General features: G+C 44.6%; 1 protein-coding gene across 2 annotated transcripts in view; it reads left to right on the top strand.

Moving 5' to 3' along the window:
- Positions 1–18,156, top strand: part of ATP6V1G3 (ATPase H+ transporting V1 subunit G3) — a 100,976-nt gene extending 82,820 nt beyond the window's left edge. For both annotated transcript variants that reach the window (XM_053248539.1, XM_053248538.1), the window contains exons 3-4: positions 14,122–14,222; positions 17,315–18,156. In XM_053248539.1, coding sequence (XP_053104514.1) covers positions 14,122–14,222; positions 17,315–17,488 — 275 coding nt within the window. In that variant the 3' untranslated portion in view covers positions 17,489–18,156. The remainder of the gene's footprint in view (positions 1–14,121; positions 14,223–17,314) is intronic.
- The last annotated feature ends 2,526 nt before the right edge of the window (positions 18,157–20,682 follow it).

Genomic DNA, 20,682 nt, shown 5'->3' on the forward strand with positions numbered 1-20,682 from the left:
TCTTAAGCACAATCTATTACAATTTAGCTTCCATTTTCCACTTGCAGTGGTGAGCTTAGCGCTCCAGGTTTCCGTAGGACCAGACCAAAAGCATCAGTGTCTTCTCCCACAAGTTCAGCCTTCTCAAAGGCCTTTCTGCCAGGCTGCTCCGACTCTAGGCCATCCTCTCAAGCAGATTGGAAGATCAGTACTGCATCTGTAAGCTTTATCCCCATTGATGACACCAGCCCAGGCGAGAGGTTCATGCAGGAGATGGGGAATAAAGGGTGGTGATTACTGTATTCAAGCTGAAGGTTTAGACAGAGACATGGTGGGTAGTCCAAAGGGGAGGAGTTTCTGGGAGGGCAGAATCTGAGCTAGGTCTGGTTGTGTACAATCCCCCCTCCATTCCATCTAAATTCCTGTTTAGGTGGAGTGGAGGGATGGGACAGGTGGAAAATGAGGTGGTGGGTTCTGGGAACTCACATAACAGTGTGCATAAAAAAAAATTTAAACCCAAGAACCTTAAAATTTAAATTGGACCCCCCCCCCCGCTTTTGTTATTTTTTTAAGCATTTCTATACTACGGTGGTTGTTTTCTTTAAACATAATTTGGTTAAATTCAGTCTGATCTGTATACAGCCTTACTGAATTATTAAATGCACTAATTAAAGCTGTTTGTTACAGGTTAGTTTCAAAATGATTACACTATGTAATGTAGCAGACCACCCACACAGGCATCTAGGCTTCTCTGTGGCCCACATACATCATTGATACAAGAGTAGAATATCTACCTCACTCACAGCAGCAGTAATGCAGCCTGTGATTTTTTAGATATGATCTCTGAAGTAGGATGGGGATGATAGCTGTGACTGGGTGGAGGCGGGTGTGTACAAAAGCATGCATAGGCACAAGAAAAATGCACAGATGTATTGAAGTGGTGAGCACTATACACAAAACAATATAAAAAGTACATTGTTCACAGACACCCCAATTCCAGCCTCATCAAACCCAAAATTCACAGCCACCATTAGATCTTGCTCCCCTTCCAATAATTATTTCTGTGAACACCTTTGCCAGGACATACTGAGATCACAGTTCACCACATCCAGCTCAGTCCAATCTTAGAATCTGGTAGCTCAGGCTAAGTGGAGAGAGGAAAGCGAACAGGAACTGTTTGCTATTATAATGATCATTTTTCTTTTCTTTTTGCTAGTTCCAGTGTTTACTTAGACAGGAATCCAGTACAGTGTTCCCTTTAAGCCGTGCGCATGTGGACGTACTCGCACATTTTTTGATGTCCAATCAGTTAATTTTAGATCCCGCTCAGGCTGAATCAGTAAGGCCCCACTCTGATTGCATGTGTGCACACACTGCCTTGATATTGCCGCCCAGAACAAAACTCATTCCGCACACAGATGAAAAAAGTTAGAGAGAACACTGATCCAGTATATGAAACCTCTCTCCACAAGTGTCAATCATGGTTTAAGAATGTCATGGTTGTATGTTAAGTCTGGCAAATCACATTTGACACAGTATTTAATAGGAACAATTACACATGTATTATTTCTGACTTTTGTTTTTCAGGGTATTTGAAATGACTCCTGTTAAAGATGCAAATATGCATTAGCTTGCATTGATGGGCATGCTTTTTCAAACTAGATTTTGGAATTTATTTTTCATTCTCATGTGTGTGTGTTTTCCTTCCCAGTGTGGGAGGTGTTTACAACCATTATTATAATATGGTTTTTTGTTCACCAAATTATGTCTCATCTATTATGCTATCTGTCACAAGAGTTTCATTCCAGTCCAAAGTTTAATCATTATTCTCAAGAACTAGGTCAAGACTATGTTGGTAGAAAGGGACACATTTGTAATTGATGAGCTGGTATGACATGCCCAGTTGGCAGTGAATGATTGTTGTTGGAGTTTTTTAAAACTATTACTCACATTTATATCCTGTCCTCCAAGGAAATCAGGGCAGTGTATATGTGCGGCTTTGCTTTTATCTTAACAACAACCCTGAAATTTAGGTTAGGCTGAGAGCTAGTAGGCTGGTTCACAAAATCATCAAAAGCAGTTAAAAGCCGGGCTACCCACATGTAGGTGTTTTTTTGTGTGAACTCACAAAAATCTCTCCTGCTCAGGTTTATCAAACTTGGGTAACACAGGTTTTCTACCCTGCTCTTAACCAATATAGGAGAAAAAGAAAGCCCTCTTCCTTTCTCTTCTGGTCATGTGAACTCACTCACTTTTTTAGCCTACTTTTCAGTAGATCACCCATTATTCTGTGTGTGTGTCCATGTGGTTCCCCCTGCCATCAACTTTGCAATGCCTGGACCAATATGAACCAAATTGGGTACTGTTGTAGGGACACATAGGGACACCTCAACGGCATAGTTTGTGATGATGTCATCCACCTTGATCCAGGATGGCAGACGCATAAGCCTTTGAGGTGCAAATGGGCTAACTTGTGAACCACTTAATCGATTTGAACAAAATTTCCTACAGCCTCAGGGATACATAGGGATGCCCAAATGGCGGGGTGTGTGACGATGTCATCCACTCCAAGTCAAGATGGTGGCCGTGTGAACATCTGAGGCACAAATGGGCTAATTTCTGGACTGCCTAACCCATTTGAACCAAATCGGGTTCAGTTGCAGTGAGTGACACACAAAGACACCTCATGGGCATAGTTTGTGATGATGTCATCCACTCCGATTCAAGATGGTAGATGCATAAACTTTGGAGGTGCAAGTAGGCTAACTTGTGAACCACTTAACCTATTTGAACCAAATTTGCTACAGCTGTAGAGACACATACTGTAGGGATACCTCAATGGCATAATTTGGGATGATATAATCCACCACAATTCAAGATGGCAGACACGTAAACCTTTGAGGTGCAAGTGTACTAACTTGTGGATAGTCTAACTGATTTGAACTAAATTTTCTACAGCTGTATGGATACATAGGGATGCCCCAATGGTGTAGTTTGTGATGATGTCATCCACCCTGATCCAAGATGGTGGACGTGTGAATTTTTGAGACCACTGGAGCTGGGGATTATGGGAGCTGAAGTCCGATAACATCTGGGGACCCAACGTTGAGAATCCCTGGTCTAACCGATTTGAACCAAATTTGATACAGTTGTAGTGAGTGACACACAGGGATACCTCAATGGTGTAGTTTGTAATGATGTCATCCACCCCGATCCAAGATGGTGGATGTGTGAACTTTTGAGTTACTAGTGCACTAACTTGAGGACTGTCTTACTGATTTGAACCAAATGTGATACAGTTGTAGTGAATGACACACAGGAACACCTCAATGGTGTAGTTTGTAATGATGTCATCCACCCTGATCCAAGATGGTGGATGCAGGAACATTTGAGGTGCAAGAGATCTAACTTGTGGACTTTGATTTGAACCAAATTTAGTCCAGTTGTAGAAACAGTGAAAGGAAAGTAGGCTGATTAGTTCTTGCTAGAACAACTTGTCTACTCTGGAAACATGCCTGGGAACAACAGAGATCTGTGGCTACAGGGGCTACTTACCATGGATGTGCCACTATGCAAGGCATACTCTATGATCCTGTCTACAATCTGTAGGCAGTGCAAAGCATGCTGGGAAGGCCTGCAAGATCCATCCCCAACTGGCCTAATGACTAGACCAAGATCACACACTAAGCTTCACAGCTGAGCAGGCATTTGAACCCAGATTTTCCCAGTTCTGGTCCATTTGAACCACTACACAACACTGGCTCTCAATATTTTTTGTAATGTTTTGGCAAGATGTTCCAATTGTGTAAGACAGGACAGGCAGGTATTACATATTCTATTGTCTTATCTATTAAAAGATAGCTAAAATATCTATTATCTTTGATAGATATCAAAGGTATCCTGTCTATTGTATGTTCAAAAAGTGCCTACATCTGTGGTCTAATCTTGGTTAGATATTTTTGATAGCTATCAGCTGCCATCTTCAATAGTAGGGATCAAGCTTCCCATTTCTGCTTTAAGCTGTCCTGTTTTAAGCCACTCACTGATGAGGCCACATTCACATTTTCTCTGTTAAGGATTTGTAGGTATTTCCCAAGCAGGGCTTTGGATTTCTGTCTTTCAGCACTTTCTTTAGACTGAGGCTGGCTGAAATGATTTATCACTGAGGTTTAGAGAGGAGAGACCTTAATTAGCGTTGACTGCTACTTGGAGAACCACATGATCAGATGTTCTGAAGTAGTTTCACAGTTTTGATATTTGATTTTTGAGAGTGTGCACTAATGTTTTCCTTCCTTAGATCTTGGGATATATAGCCTTTCATCTGAGGAGGGTGAATTGTGCATTATTGACAGGAGCTAAGCTATGGGCGGTGGTTGCTAGGGGATGTAGGTCCAAAGCTAGGGTTGAGAGCGCCAAGAACACATCAGGTGTCACTCCAGGTAGACCATCAGGAGACAGGAGGGTCAAGACAGGAGTCAGTAGCATGCCAGAGGTCAAGCCAGATCAATAATCAGGAGCCGGAGGGTCAAGACAGGAGTCTAGTCAGGAACATGCCAAAGGTAAAACTGAGAAGTCATCAGGAGGCTGAGGGTTAGACAGAAGCCAGGAGCACACCAGAGGTGAAGCCAGGAAGCAGTCAGGAGCCAGGAACAACTCAAGGATCATACCAAGCAGACCATCCAGAGAAACACAAGATAATACAAGATAATACACCAACACAAGAAGTCCACCTTGATACAGAGGCAAGGCCTGTCTCCACCAGGAAGGAAGCCTTTTATACTTCCTGCTATAAGGAAGGCTATAACGAGTGCTCCCATAGGGCTACTGGGCCTTACAAGGGCTTCAGAAGGCTAATAGGCTGCTGGGATGTGGCAGGCTGCTACAAGGGGCAGCAATGTGCATGGCCTCAGGGCAGGCAGAGCATGACAATTGTGAACTTTGTTGTGCATGCGCAAGTTGCTCTATCAAGGACCCTGAAATCAAGGGTACTTATTTAGATCCATGGAGCAAGTCAGAACCTGGACTGTCCAGGCAATGATAGCATTAATTTTATTCTTAGCTTAAAGCTCTGTTTTCAGTGTTCTAAGAAGTCTCTGGACAAAACTAGCTATTTACTAACTACATTTTAAAGAGGTGTCTCTACAGCCAGAAACACTGGTGGTGGGGGCGGGGGGATTTACCAAGGTTCCAATCCAGTGCATAAGGAGCAGGAGGACAACTCCCCTCATGCTATTTTTCTGCCACCACCACCCCACAGAGCTCCCATTTGCTGCAAATAGCAAAATAGTCTATATTTTATCCCTTCTAGAAGCTTAGAGGAGCTTATCTCTGCCTCCAGTTATGCTCCAATTGTGTATCTGCAAATATTACAAACACACCCTAATTTGCCAGTGTTCTCCCGTCCCAAGGAAGCCAGGCACGGGCAGCAGCCCTGCCCCTGAAACCTCATGGAGAGTGGGGAACTTTTGCAATTGTATTTTCTAGCAGCACTATTATGGTGGGATTCACTTTGTACTCTCTTAAGTATTGGGTAGCCAGGAGTGCGGCACAGAATCAAAGGCTTTGCTGTAATCAATATATGCTACGGAGAGATTATGTTTTCTCACTTATGCATTCTTCAAGATCACAGCATCAGCAGTAAGCTGATCTTTACAATCATGTGTTCCTTTTGCACATCCTTTCTCTCCCCATGTAATAGTAGCCCTTTTCACACAACAGCTGTGTGTAGTATCAACACATGAGGGGTAATGCCTGCTGGCTCCACCCCCACCCTTTGTGTAGTGATCCTGCGGGTCTCCATGTACAGAGCCTACGCACATACAAAATCAGCACATGGAGGACAGGGGTGGGGCCAGCAGGCATGATCCTCCCCCGCCCCCATGCATTGAATCTACATGTGATTGGTGTACCCTTACACTGGTGCTCAAGTGACCATTTCTTCTATGGATACTTGCTTAAAGCAACATTTTGGATATGGCTAATAAGCAGGTAATAAGTGGTTAGGCTCACAAGGATTGTCAGACGTAGGGCAAACCTTGTGTGTTGTTAAAAAACATGCTTTGGGCTTCTTTGTACAAAAACCCAAAACAAAACAGATGCAGGGGGCCCAATCCTGATTAGGTCCACAGCACATGGAGAGTTTAACTCTTTCCCCTTGGGTCACTTTCCCTCTGAAACCCATCATCCAATGCTGCTGTTTGCTCCCATAGCAGCTGATTGCTGCAAGGATCAGTCTCCTAGAAACATAGGAAACTGCCATATACTGAGTCAGACCATTGGTCTATCTAGCTCAGTATTGTCTTCACAGACTGGCAGCAGCTTCTCCAAGGTTGCAGGCAGGAATCTCTCTCAGCCCTATCTTGGAGAAGCCAGGGAGGGAACGTGAAACCTTCTGCTCTTCCCAGAGCGGCTTCATCCCCTGAGGGGAATATCTTACAGTGCTCACACATCAAGTCTCCCATTCATATGCAACCAGGGCAGATCCTGCTTAGCTATGGGGACAAGTCATGCTTGCTACCTCAAGACCAGCTCTCCTCTCCTCTCCTCTTCCATGGCTGTTTTCTGTAGAAGGAAGGGGAGGAGAGAGGCTTCCACTTGGAAGCATTCGTTTTAATGTCCTCCTACGAACATCTAGTTTGGCCCTTATAGAGCATTTATATAATACCATATACAGGTGGCACCTGCGTATCTGTGGCTGGGTCATAGGAACCCAGTTTCTTTATTTGTGGGGCAAAAGTAGGGTTATTTGCGCCTATCTGCAGTTCTTGAGTGGCCGGAAATGACTTCTGATGTCATTTCCTGTGGCCATTTTGTAGTGCTGAGCCATTTTGTGGCTCTTTTCTGCGGCAGGGGAAAAAAAACCTCAAAAGGGAACAAAAATCAGAAGATTTGGAAGTTTGTGGGGCATTGCTGGAGAGCTGAAGAGTATGCTTATTTCTGCCCCTCCCCTTGCTTTTTCTTGTGATTTTCAGCACACTTCAGTGTGCTTAGGAACCTAACCCCACAATCCCCATAGGGTCAAGGTTTCTTTATTCGTGGTTTTGTTATCCGTGAAAATTGGCAGGGACAGAACCCCCACAAATAACGAGGGGCACATGGGAAACCTTTTGGGCTCTGAAGAACCTGATTGAAGGATTTTGTGTGTCCTTTTAAAATCTTTCCATCTACCCACATGCCCACATTTTGTCCCTTCCAGACATTTTCCAGTTCCATGACTCTTTGATAGCTATACTGACCTCTTCTTCTGTTATCTTAAATTTCCATATCACTGATGCTATTCCTTTGAGCAGCGATGATAGGATGCCAGGAAGCATTTTAGTTATGAGTCACCAATCTAGATCAGATCTCCCTCCAGTAGATTTCTGTGTCTTCTTTCAGCAGCTTCTGTTGTGGTATTATTGCCTCTTTCTCCAGATTGAATAGATTCGTTATTGTTTTGGCATTACTTATTATTGTTTATAAAAGACCATCAGTACACATGGTGCTTATATGGAATGACATAGCAAAAAAGGCACACAATCCTCTGGCCTGAGGAGCTTACAATCAAAATTCAGACAGAGTGAGATACAAAGGAAGAGGCACTGGTAAGAAGGGATGAATATGAATATGAGCTTACACCCACATAGGCTTCGTTTGAGTTACACATACTTAGTGCAGTTCAGATTCTTAAAGTGGTTCACATACATTGCCTTACACAACAGCCCAGGCTGAGAGTGCCTTTCTTAATGTCTACTAGTGAGCTTGTGGCTGCGGTGAAATTTGAACTGGGGACTTCCAAGCTCACACTTCTAGCCACAGCAGCAGCTCTCATCTGCTCCCAACCCCTCCCCCAGCTGTTGCAATGCAAGCACATGTCTGCACCACCACACTTAGCACAGGATCTTCAGCAAGCCGGGCCTCTCAATGCAAGTGAGAACCATCTTGTTACCGTTTCAAGGTACCATAAGGAATGGTGGTCTGTGCTATTCTAGATGTTTTAAGAAGAACTTAGGAGGCTGATAAGAAGAATCAAAGGCCCAGTTCAGACATAATGTGGAACTGTGGGTCCAATGGACCTGTGGTTCTGCGTGGCGGCACCCCCCCCCACACACACACACACTCTCCTGTCCACATTCAGATGAGAGGAAGAGCTGTTTCTCTGTCTGCAGTCAGCGAGTCTGCAGAGAGCCGGGGGAGCTGGCTGTGCAGGCTTCCTTCTTGACAGAAGGACAGCCCAGACAGCCAATCCAGCCAGAACAAGAGATGTGCTTCCTCCCTCAAATCCGGTCCCATGGGGCCCAAACCATGGTGCCATCATTCAGATGTAACTCTGACACTGCAAAACCGGAGTTAAGGGTGGTGAAACTCCACTCTGACCAAAGGTTCAGAGAAGAGTTTGGCGAGGGAAACCGCAGGTCCCTTTTCACCCTTCTCCAGTTTACCAAATTCAGATGTGCAGCTTCGGAAACCAGAGGTGAAGGAACCTCCAGTTTCTTATTTCATCTGAATTCAGCTATAATTTTAGTTAACAGAAAGAGACTCCATATTACAGAACAGTTGAGTTTCCACTCCTAGCCACTACTCCCTGCCCTCTTCCTTTTGGTTTTCTCTTGAATAGAGATTTTCTTAAAGGGACACTACCCCTCATAGGCCTTCTATGAGGCGAAGCCTAAAGGTGGAGCACCATCCATGAGGCAAATTGAGGCAGTTGTCTCAGGCAGCAAATTACTGGGGCTCCAGCAAAGTGGCAAGATGCCTTTCTGTAGGGATGTGCAAAATGTTTCGGTGTGTACCTGAATCTGCCTGTTTCAGGCAATTTGTGTACAAAACAAATTGCCCATCTGCAAGTCCCGAAAGATTCAGCTCCAAAACAAATCACCTGAATTTTGGAGCTGAAGGTTTTGTTGTTTTGGACCTCCATTTTGTGGTGATCTCCATTTTGTGTCCATTTTGTGTTTGACATCTATTTGAATATCCCACCCTTCCAAGCTTCAGATCAGTGAACGAAAGCATGGGCTAATCTGCTGACGATTCCCTCCTGGTTTCAGATTGGTTATTTTGGCTCTTGCCACTGCTGACTGACCCCACATTGGTCAAGGAAAGGGTGGGGGGAGTTCAAAGAGGGATTTTCAATTAGATTTAAAGAGGCAGCAGCCACCATTCTGCCTTTCTGCCTTGTGGGAGAAGAGAAGAGAAGTGAGCGAGAGAGAGACCTTTGCTTTGCTTTCCTTTGCCTTGCCTGTTGTCTTCTGAGTATAGATTCTCTGGTAGCAAATGAGAGTGGATTCATTGTTTGTCATTGAAAATGAATCCACTCTCATCTGGTACCAGAGAATCTACACTCACAACATCTCAGAAACAACAAAACCCAGTACCCCATGGGCTTGTGGGTATGGGGGTGGTTGGCAACCTATGTGCACTACACCACCACTCGCTCTGGGCCACCCTGGTACCCCCCAAGTGGAGTTATGGGGCTGCTGAAACCCCCATTATTCCCTATGGGGCAAAAGCTTAAAGACATGCAAACTTCACAAATTCTTTAAAAATCAGCCCTTTGCCCAATTCCTTTGAAATCTAGATAGGCACCCATTGGGGCACTACCGCCTGACCCACTCTTCTGTCCCCAAAACCCCCTTTCTGCCCCAAATCTGCCCCAATGACATGCCAACTTCAAAAATTCTTTAAAAACCAGCCCTTTGCCCAATTCCTTTGAAATATGGGTGGTAGTTTCCTTGCACACATTGGGCACTATCACCCACAACACCCCACTCTGGGCTACCCCGGTGCCCCCCACGTGGAGCTATAAGTTTGCTGTAATCCCCATTATTCGCTATGGGAAAAATCTTGAAAGATGTGTAAACTTCAAAAATTCTTTAAAAATAAGCCCTTTGCCCAATTTCTTTGGAATTTGGGTGGTAGCTTTCACCCATTGGGCACTACCACCACCACCCCCGCCACTCTTTTGGCCCTGGGACCCTTTTTATTAAATCTGAATCAATTCAGATACAGAATCAGATTCAGATTCAGAAAATGCAGGTACAAATCAAATCTGGGGTAATGGGGGTGGGTCAGATTTGGACCCAAACAAATTGGGGGTGTTTTGATTTGGGTACAAATTAAAATGAAAAAATCAATTAGTGCACATCCCTACCTTTCTGCTCCTTGCTTTTATTAAAGGGGGGAGAAGGATGCACAGAAGGGGGGTGGCATTTGGCTCTCTGCCTCAAGTACACAGAGGCCTTGAGCTGCCATTGGGGAACCACCACCCCCAACTCTCTGCCTCCTCCTAGTCCCAACTGGATCATTGTATGGTGCTCTTGGTGCATAAAGATAACGCTGCCAAAGCTGCCATGCCAGTAGACTGGCTCTCAGCACTGGGGCAGGTCTCCTTTTGCATCAGTGCTAGGAGCCCTGGGCCCTAAACAGCATGTGGAGTCAATAAGCACACAGAAAATATTTAAAGATTTCAGGCCTGGGTAAAAATCCAGATCCAAATAAATAGCTACATTTCACTCTGGAATGTTGGCACTTACCTAGGTCTTTGCAGGATTTAGGAGGGAGGGCTTTGTTCTCTGAACACAGTCACTTTCCCATCATGCTTGTTGTTATTTTGTTTGTTTGTTAAGGCTTGATTTTTACCTTTGCTTTCATGTCCACAATCTATGAGTTCTGGAAAGCTGCTTTGATGTCCTCACCCACCTTTGCATTTAGCAAATGTTGGGGGAAAGGAGGGGGAGACCCAATAAAATGTAAATGTTGCGACTCAGTTAGTGGCTGAGCAGTATCTTTGTAGTGCCTTGGAAACCTGCCAGCATTAAATAGAATCCAGTTGGTGTGGACTGAAGGGGTTCCTGGCAGCAAATCAATATGGCAAATCTTGCAGAATAATGTCGTTTCTCATCAACGACAACTAAAATCTGTTCTCTGGCTCTTGCTGTTGCAAATGGGGGGGTGGGGTGGGAAGGAGAAGTATTTGGTTTAAACCTGAAAGCATGATAGGGAGTCATCAACTGTTGCACCGAGGAATGCGTCATGACAACGCCTGGTGCCTTTTGGTTAGGGAGCCTGGAACCATTTGGTTGTTGACGTGAGCTAGTAAATAAAATGGTCCTCCTGATCATGGAGTCAGCACATAATCCAAACACCCAGTAAAATCAATAGGAGTTTCCTTCCTGTCGCCAGCACATGGGGAGCAGAGGAAGGGGACAGACTGTGTGACAATGCAGGCAATTGTGCTTGCTCTCAGAAGTTTAGGCAGCTGTTAAAAATGCAGACTCATTAAAAATATCTTTCTTTAAAACTTCACTTTTTTCTTATATAAAAACAAATAAGGTGCATATGCATTGGCTTGCTATAACAAATTCTTAACCGTTCTGAAAATTAAGATCTGCACTGTTCAGTTAATTTGAAGACTGATACACAGTGTGTGTGCAAGCACTAGAGAAGCCACTGAAGTTGGATGAGTCAGAGTCTACAAAATAATGATGGGCAACAAAAGGAATTATTGGCCGCAAAGAGGGGATAGGCAGTCTGTATGCATGGGGTCTATGCACATAGGGATGCTAAGCATCTATAGTTGTCTACATGGTGGTTTCCAAAAGAGCAGGCTCAAGTACAAGTCAAACTCTTCAAAAATCCCTTTGTGGGGTTTTGCAATCCATACTCCACCCACTTCTGTATTTAGCCAGGTGAGACACACAGAAGTTTCTTTCTTTTCACTTCAGTTTGCTCCCAATGGTGAGGGAGCAGAGGCTGCTGCATCAGCTTCCTTTTAAAAAGACCCACAGCACAGTAGGGGTATGCAAGCTGGCTTGAAATTGAGCGGGCTCGAGCTCAAACCAGCTCGGCTTCAAGGCTGGACGTTGTCTGGGCCCAGTTTGGTTTGAGGTCGAGCCGATTCGGGTGAGCCGGTTCAGGCCCGGTTCGAGGGTGGCAGGGGGCAGTAAAATAGTTTAGAAAAAGTAATTACTTACAGCTGCCAAGGGCTGTGGTGGCCTCAAGGGGGGTGCTGCAGTGTTTGCAGGGGGTCTCCAGTAGCTCCCCCTCCCCCTGCAAGGAACCCCCCCCCCAGTCTCCCTGGGACGTTTCAGCTCGTTTGGGGGCCGTTTCAGCCCTCTGTGCATGGAAGCCATTTTGGGGGCCGCCATGCATGAGCACTGGCCATTTGTGTGACCTGGGTTACACAAATAGCCAGTGAGCATGCACTACGGCCCCAAAAAGTGGCGAACACACATGTTCAGAGGGCCAAAAGGGCACTGAAATGGGCCAAATTGGCCCAAGAAGACTTGGGGGGAGACCAGAGGGGGGAGGGGGAGCCACCGGAGGACACCCCCCCCCCGGTGGCCATTGCAGCACCTTCAAGGCTTCTGCCACCCTTGGTGGTGGCTAGTAATTTCTTTTTCTAATCAACTTTACTGCCCTACACCACCCTCGAACCAGGACCAAACTGGCTCAAATTTGAACCAAACCGGGGTCCTGCTTGAGGGGTGCTAAAACCAAACATGCCCAGTCTGGTTCAAATCTGGTTGGGATTCGAACTGAACCGGGGAAAGCGGTTTTGTGCACATCTCTATCACACAGGGCTTTCCCCCTAAACTGAGAACTTCTTCCTCCTGGAAGTTCTGGAAAAGGTATGGAGCATTTTGGGAATTGTAGACTTTTCAGGGGCTATGAGCAATGCAACAACTCTTGAAAAGACTACAATTCCCAAGATATCTTGTGATTCTCCCACTTTTTCCAGGAGGAAGTTATCAATTTGGGGTGACACTCTCTGCTGGGGGCTTTTGAAACTGAAGCCACCATAGCCACTGCTCCCTCACTGCTTGAAGCAAACTGAAGTTTAAAAAGAGGAAAATGTCTCTCTGTCCTGTCTTAACTGTGCTGCTGATAAGTATGGGAATGGATGTAATTGTCAAATCTTGAAGTGGATTGATAATTCCTCCCCCTAGATTTGAAGGGGAAAATTGGAAAACTGTCAAGTTACTTCAAGGTGAAAGGAGGATAGGTGACATCTCTAGCATGCACATACTGTACATACACTTGTGTAAACTAGTGGTACATTATGGGAGGGGCAGAAGAGAAACCCCTTACCTTTTGTCATGACCCCCTTGGCAACAAGGGGCAGCATGATTGATGAAAACTACAGAGCCAGGGGTTTGTGGGGTTTCCTTAAGGGCCACCATATTGTTTCCCCCATAATTTGAGCACTACTGTAGAATCCACATATGATGAGATAAGACAATAAGTCTCAGACTTCCATGTGCCTTCACCACATGTAGTGACTGGCACATATACACAGGTATCTAGATGTGCATGAACCTCACCCATGCAATCCGTCCATCCCATGTTTGTGGTCAATGGATCAAGAAGACAGACTGTACCCTACAGAGTGCCGGAGCATAGGATTGTACTAAGCCTGCCAATTATCCATGCTAAGCAACCATTAAAACCAAAGATTGGCTCAGAACTATCGAATTCTTAAAGGCTAGTAAACTTCAGAGCTGAATCAACATATTTATAGCTATTGACTCCACCAATGACTCAGTTTTCAGTTTTGCCCCAATCTGCCTAAATTTACACCCTGGCCGACTCCACTGATGACTCATCAAATGCTGCCCCACATCCTGCCCCTGCTCTTGACCAGTAAGCTTCAGAGCTGAGCCGAAATATGTTTAGCTATTGACCCCCACCTGTGACTCAGTTTCCAGCTTTACCCTCATCTGCCTGATTACCCCCTGGGCCTGGCTCCACCAATGACCTATCAGATGCTGCCCTCTTCCTGCCCCTAATCCATCCAAGGGACCAGTCGTTTCGGAATAAAAAGTTGACAACTCTAGGCTGAACATACATATCCCCCAGTCACAAGGCATTCTGCACAAGGTGTGGTGGTATACCATGGGAATCTGAGATTCACATTCTCATGCCCCATCATGCTATGCACACTCTGGGTGCAAAATGTGCAAAATGGTCTTTATAAACTCATGGGGTAAATATTGAACAAATGTACTCTTTTCTACAGGCGAATGGAAGTAATTTATAGGGAGGGAGGGGTGTTGTTCTCCCACAACACAAGGCTGGGAGCTCCGCGTATGAGTTCAATACTTTGTACAAATATTAACTTGCACCATAATGCTTGTGTCACTGTAATGGGATCTTATTGTTTAGGAAAGGGGAAAAGACTGAAGCAAGCCAAGGAGGAAGCCACAGCAGAGATAGACCACTACAGGTTACAGAGGGAGAAGAATTTCAGACAAAAGCAGTCCAATGTAAGTAAGTGTACAAAGGTCTGCTTCACATACTTTCTCAGGTGAGGATTGTCTTTGTGTGGTGCAGGAATGAACATATTTTTCAGATTGTGAGCCCTTTGGGGACAGGGAGCGATTCATTACATTTATTTATATCTATGTAAACTGCTTTGGGAACTTTTTGTTGAAAAGTGGTATATAAATATTTGTCATATCAAATATATCATGCATCCCATCTCATGCCTACAAGGTAAATATAGCCCCTTGCTATATGTGAAGTAGAAGTGTCTTGTGTTCCCTCTCCCTTATACTTCCAAGTTTAATGGGGAGATGTCTATTCTGCCCACATATCATGAAAATGTCCATGTTCCTGTTAGACAATGGCACATCATCCCACATTAGATCATATCTAGGAGCAAGGGAGAGGAACTCCTGGTCTCTCCCATTTATTCTCTTGCCAAGGATCAACCAAAAGATGATAATTTTTTTTAATGTGGCATTTCCTCCCACACTCAGTTTGGTGTGTCGTAAGTGACATCTCTTCAATGTGGTACTTTAAAAAAAATGTGGTCACACCCTGGCAACAATTGTTTCTGAATATCTTTAGTGCACAAACCCATATAGGGCAGGATCGCACCATTGGGCAAAGTTAGTTATGCCACCAAAAGTCGGGAGGTGGAGGTGCGCACGCTCCCATGAAAGCCGGTAAAGTGATTGTGATTGTGTGGTGGCTCCAATGTCAGCTGAGCAATCATTCAATCTATGGCTGGCACATAGCTTGGCATCCTAGAACAAATCTGAGATCACTGATCATGGTTGAATGTTTGGTGGGGCCTGGCACCCAGCCAAAGTTGGAGCCAGCACATAAACGCTGGTAAAGTGTTTGTGTGAGAGCGTGCGCCTCTGCCTCCCAACCTTTGGTGACATAACTAACTTTGCCCTATCATAGCAACATGCTCATAATGAACAAACTCAGGGATCCACACATTTTGGCTTGGCTTACTAGCCAGCAGTTATTTGTGTCTGCACCCAGTTCCTCCTCTCCTCCAAATTATCTGTCACATGTAGAGACCTTGGGATGGCTGGGGCCAGTATCTCATTTCATGCTAACCAGAGGCATATCTAGGGAAAATAGTGCCTAGGACAAGCACTGAAATTGCGCCCCCTGTCCAAGCATCTGACACCCATCTTTCAGATAACTTTACCATAATATCAGCTCAAAAATACAAGTCAAGCTCGTTAATCTTTTAATATTTCAAAAACTATTTAGCAGTGGACGTAGCCAGACCAAAAATGCTGGAAAACTACACATTTCAGTATGCTGGGGCTAATGAAATACCCAAATACTATATGGAGGTGTACTTGGAAAACTAAACAGAAGTGCCTGTCTAATTCTCTACTATGCATTGTAGCATCACTATTACGTAAGATTTAAAAATAAATGGAGAATTTGACTTTTCCAAGATACTCTGAAAATAATTAAAGGATATTCAGAGTAAACTGTGTCACTGCTTGGAATATATTCTAGTATTTCATAAAGACAGTTAAAATGAGAGAAAGAGAGCAAGAAACTCTCAGTGGGTCTTAATACTAAGGATTTCACACTGATTCAAAGACAAGCTTACCATTAATAGCCATATTATTAAGACATCACATTTAACTCACTTATCACAAGAAGCAGAGTTAGAGCAAATGAATACAATTCTAGCTCATATGCTTCAGCTCAGTATTCATAAGCCCTGATTCTCTGTACATAGTTCGAAACTAAATATGTGTACAGTGACTTATATTATATTATTATTTTTTAAACTGTAGCCCCTTCAGGAGGTTTTCTAAAGGCTGTGGAGGGGTCTGCAAAGGTTCCCCCTTCCCGCGCTGGCCTCTAGGGCCTCACAGGGACCATTTGAGCATGTGTCATGGCCATTTTTAAAAATAATTTTTTTAAAAAAATAAATGGCTGCTCAAAACGAAATGGTCACCGCACATGCTCAAATGGCCTCTGTGAGGCATGGCCTGGCCTAGGGCCTCACAGAGTCCATTTGAGCATGTGCCATTTTGTTTTTGGTGGCTATTTTTTAGATTTTTTAAATTTTAGAAAATGGTGCCCCCCCTTCAAGTGGCGCCCGGGGCACGTGCCCTGCCTGCCCTACCCTAGATACGCCCCTGATGCTAACCTTCACTAAAGGAAAGAGATGAGTCACTTTGTACTAGGTTGGTAAAGGGGGACATAGTGGGACAGATTTCTGCTGTGTCTTCTCTTCTTCAAAGCCTAGTATGAAATAAGAAGAAATAAATTCCCTTCCCCTAGATCAAGCCTGCTCAATTTAGGCCCCTCCCCCCACTGTTTTTGAACTACAACTCCCATAATCCCCAGCCACAGTGGCCAATAGCCAGGGACTATGGGGACTGTAGGCTAACACTTGCAGGAGGGCCAAAGTTGAGCAGCCCTGCCCTAGACTCTCTGCATCTGCAGAAGGCTCAAGGGAAGAGTGTCTTATGCTGGGCTTTGGAGAAAGCAGTGTGGCATAAAGGTAAAGGTAAAGAGTGCCGTTGAGTCGGTGTCGACTCCTGGTGTCCACAGAGTCCTGTGGCTGTCTTTGGTAGAATAGAGGAGGGGTTTACCATTGCCTCCTCCCGCGCAGTATGAGATGATGCCTTTCAGCATCTTCCTATATCACTGCTGCCCGAAATAGGTGTTTCCCATAGTCTGGGAAACATACCAGCGGGGATTTGAACTGGCAACCTCATGCTTGCTAGTCGAGTCATTTTCCTACTGCATCATTAGGTGGCTAAAGCCCATCTTAACTGGTTCTGCTTGTCCAAAGTTCTGTCCAAAATGACAGACCAGCCATTGGTGCCAATGGGAGTGTCGTTCTTGGGGCTAAGAGCCTCTTTGGGAGTGGGACAGTTATTGTTGGGACTGTGGCATGATGGGAATGAGTTAAATAACCCTGCACCACAGTCTCAGTCCTAACTGGTGCCCCTCACAGCTGCCATTTCAACATAAAGAAACAAAGACAAAGCTTCTAAATCACACCTCTAGGAGCTTGACCCTGGTTGGACCCTAAGTTCTGCTTAGTGTTTACAGGATCTGTCTTGTTTTGCCTTTGCAGATAATGGGCTCACAAGGTAACCTCTCCACAAAAATAGATGAAGAAACCACAACAAGGATCCGGGATCTCACCAATAACTATCATAAGAACATGGAGCGTATGACTGGAAACCTTTTGGGGAAGGTGTATAATTTCAACCCTGAAATCCACCCAAACTATGCATACACAATTTAAAGCCTTTTATAGAAACATTTCAGGAGGAGTGTTGCCATCTCTACTGCTAGGCGGACTGAGGTGGCCTGCTCAGCTGACAGGTTTGAGGGGGCCATTAAAGGGGAACATATTGTCAATTATTAAAGGTTTACCACCAGGAAACATTGGATGGGATCCATTTGGATTTGTTTTGCCTCAGGCACCCAGATCATCTGGAGCCGTCTTTGAGCAGAAGGCATCCTTTTCCTGAATGTGTCATGTTCTGTATTCCAGTGTGGATGTGAGAGAAACACAAAGCCAGAAACACGTAGATGTTTATAGGATTTCTGAGAGGACCCGTTCGTGAAAGGCTTCCTACGAGCATTTGGTGGAAAGGATTTCTCCCCCCTCCCTGCTTTTTTGCCACTTTTTTGGGTAGCAAGGAGTTTGTCACTTATATATGGGCAATGGCAGACGAGGGAGCTGCTTGACACCACCAGGTTTTTAGTGGGTGTCTCTTAATTCTTTGCTTATGTTCTCGTCTCTACTACTTTAAAAAGTGTTCAGAATGACTTGGCCGGTTGCAGGAAACCTGTTTATCACAATATGTGGAGTGTTTAAAATAACCAAGCATGTAATAAATATTATGTATGTATAATTAGACTTGAAATTAAAGCACTTGTCTCTAGCATGGCACAACTGAAGAGGCAACAGCCATACACACCGTGTCACTTTGCAGAATCTAAATCAGACATAATTTAGATGGAATGATTCAGAGAAGAGGAGTTCTTGTTTGTGGCCTTCATAATCAGCCAGAACAATAACCGCCTCCTCGGGGATGGGACTGCAGCTCATTGGCAGAGCACATGTTCTGCACACAGAAGTTCCAAAGTTCTAATCCAGGGCATCTCCAAGTAGGGCTGGGAATGGGTGTTGTAGGCCATTGGATGGGGTGTTGGGAGCCACAGCCAGTCAGTGTAGGTAACAACTAAACTAAATGGATGGACTCGATATAAGGTAGTCCTATGTTCATTTATATCTTCCTATGTTCATGTATATGCTCTTCCTTTCTATTACGAAAACAGGGGTCTATCAGATGTCAACAATGGTAGGCTTCAATCACCGCTTTTTTCCAGTGGCCATAATATGCTACAGGAGCCAGCTGGAGTGATCGGTACCATGTGGCGGGGATGAATGCTCATTGTGATTTTTGACCAGGTCTCCATCCCTAGAGATGGTAAATAGGCAATAGCATGGCAATACTTTCAGCACGTTATGTTTTGATTGTCCTGACCATTGCACCTGTGGTGGCCAAATCCGCAGGGGTGTTTCAAAAGCTTTTTAAAGTTTTAAAAACACCAAAAGAGCATAACATTTGATCTGCATTGCCAGAGGAATAGAAATGAAAATGGGCAGGAATGTCCTCCAAATATTATTCCATGAAGAGAGTATGACAATTTGCTCATTGCTACCCTGACCCTAACCCCTTCCTGTGTGCAAAAATGAGTGCAATTTTACCCTAACCATTTGGGAGTCGGGATAAAGAAGGGGTGATAACACAGAGAAAACTGTAAGTACAAATGCTCTCACTTATTTGCCAGCTCAAGGGGGGTAGACAGTGCAAAAATCACTATGAGCATTTGTCCCTCAAGATGTTACCGATGGCCAAAGTTTATGGGCCTGATAATGAAAATTAAGGCTATTCACACGGACAGCCTTGCCCAAGCTTGTGCAGCCCTACTGGGCTGCTCATGTGAAATGCTGGGATCAAGGTCGATCCCGGTGCTGCCCCACTGGGGAACCTGGGAATTTCCCCCGGGTTATTACCCAGGTAGAAGGGTGAGCATGCGCCCTTCTATCCAGGTACCCAGTCATGTGTGTGTGCAGGCTGCAAGAATACCATACTGAGGGGGACTCCTTCAATGCACCGTGCTCCTGGCATGGTGCATTGAGGATGCCAGGGGACTTTCTCCTCTGGCTCACTGTGGAATGACTCGCGTAAGCAGCAGAGCCTAGGAAATGAATTGGACCATATGCAGGGAGGCAGGCAAGAGCCTACCTCCCGCCAGCCCTTCCCCTGCATCATAATTACTGGTGATGTGAATGACATAGGAACATAGGGACATAGGAAGCTGCCATATACAGAGTCAGACCATAAGTCCATCTCGCCCAGTATTATCTTCACAGACTGGCAGCGACTTCTCCAAGGTTTGTTTGTTTGTTTGTTTGTTTGTTTGTTTGTTTAACATAGTTTTATACCACCCAAAACTTACATCTCTGGGCGGTTTACAACAAGATAAAAACAAAATAAAACATTAGTTAAAAACAAAAACAATAAATTTAAAACACAACCATTAAAATTTTTTAAAACAATATTCTAAAAACAACATTAAAACAATCAAAACAATATCAGTTAAAAGCCTGAGTGAACAGATATGTATTTAAGGACTTTTGAAAAGTTGTCACAGATGGGGAGGCTCTTATTTCAATAGGGAGTGCATTCCAAAGCATCGGGGCAGCAACAGAGAAGGTTGCAGGCAGGAATCTCTCTCTTGGAGAAGCCAGGGAGGGAACTTGGAACCAAGATGCTCTTCCCAGAGTGGCTCCATCCCCTGAGGGGAATATCTTGCAGTGCTCACACTTCTAGTCTCCCTTTCATATGCAACCAGGGCAGACCCTGCTTAGCTAAGCGGACAAGTCATGCTTGCTACCACAAGACCAGCTTTCCACAATTCCTTATTGTGAATGCTCGTTGGGCCTCTGGGGGCTAGCTTGAAGAACTATGAAAACTCCTCCTGGCTTAGGCCAGAAAGGATGCCAACATGTGTACCATGCATGATTAGCATCTCCTTCCCCAGATATCAGCTTGGTGGTTGTTGTTTTTTAAGAAAGAAACTTTCTACCCCTTATAGCTAAAAATGAAGCCTTGGAAGTATGTAGAGAATGCATGGCAAAAACTTTGAAATCAGAAATCTGTCTCAATAAGATTTCCAGTTACCAGTGCAGAACTTCCGTACCCTGTGCAGTTTCATGCTGCTTCCCATGTATCTGAGTTAGCTTGATGTTGATACCTGACAAGATCCTAGGACAGATTATTAAGCATTCATCTGTGAGCACTTGGTGATTATTACTAGGAGCCAGCATGAGTTTGCCAGGCACAGGTCATGCTGGACTAATCTTTTTATTATAGTCATTTGCTTAATAGATCACAGGAATACCATGGACACAGGCATATC

Source organism: Hemicordylus capensis, chromosome 4, assembly GCF_027244095.1.
Source record: "Hemicordylus capensis ecotype Gifberg chromosome 4, rHemCap1.1.pri, whole genome shotgun sequence".
Classification (NCBI taxonomy): domain Eukaryota; kingdom Metazoa; phylum Chordata; class Lepidosauria; order Squamata; family Cordylidae; genus Hemicordylus; species Hemicordylus capensis.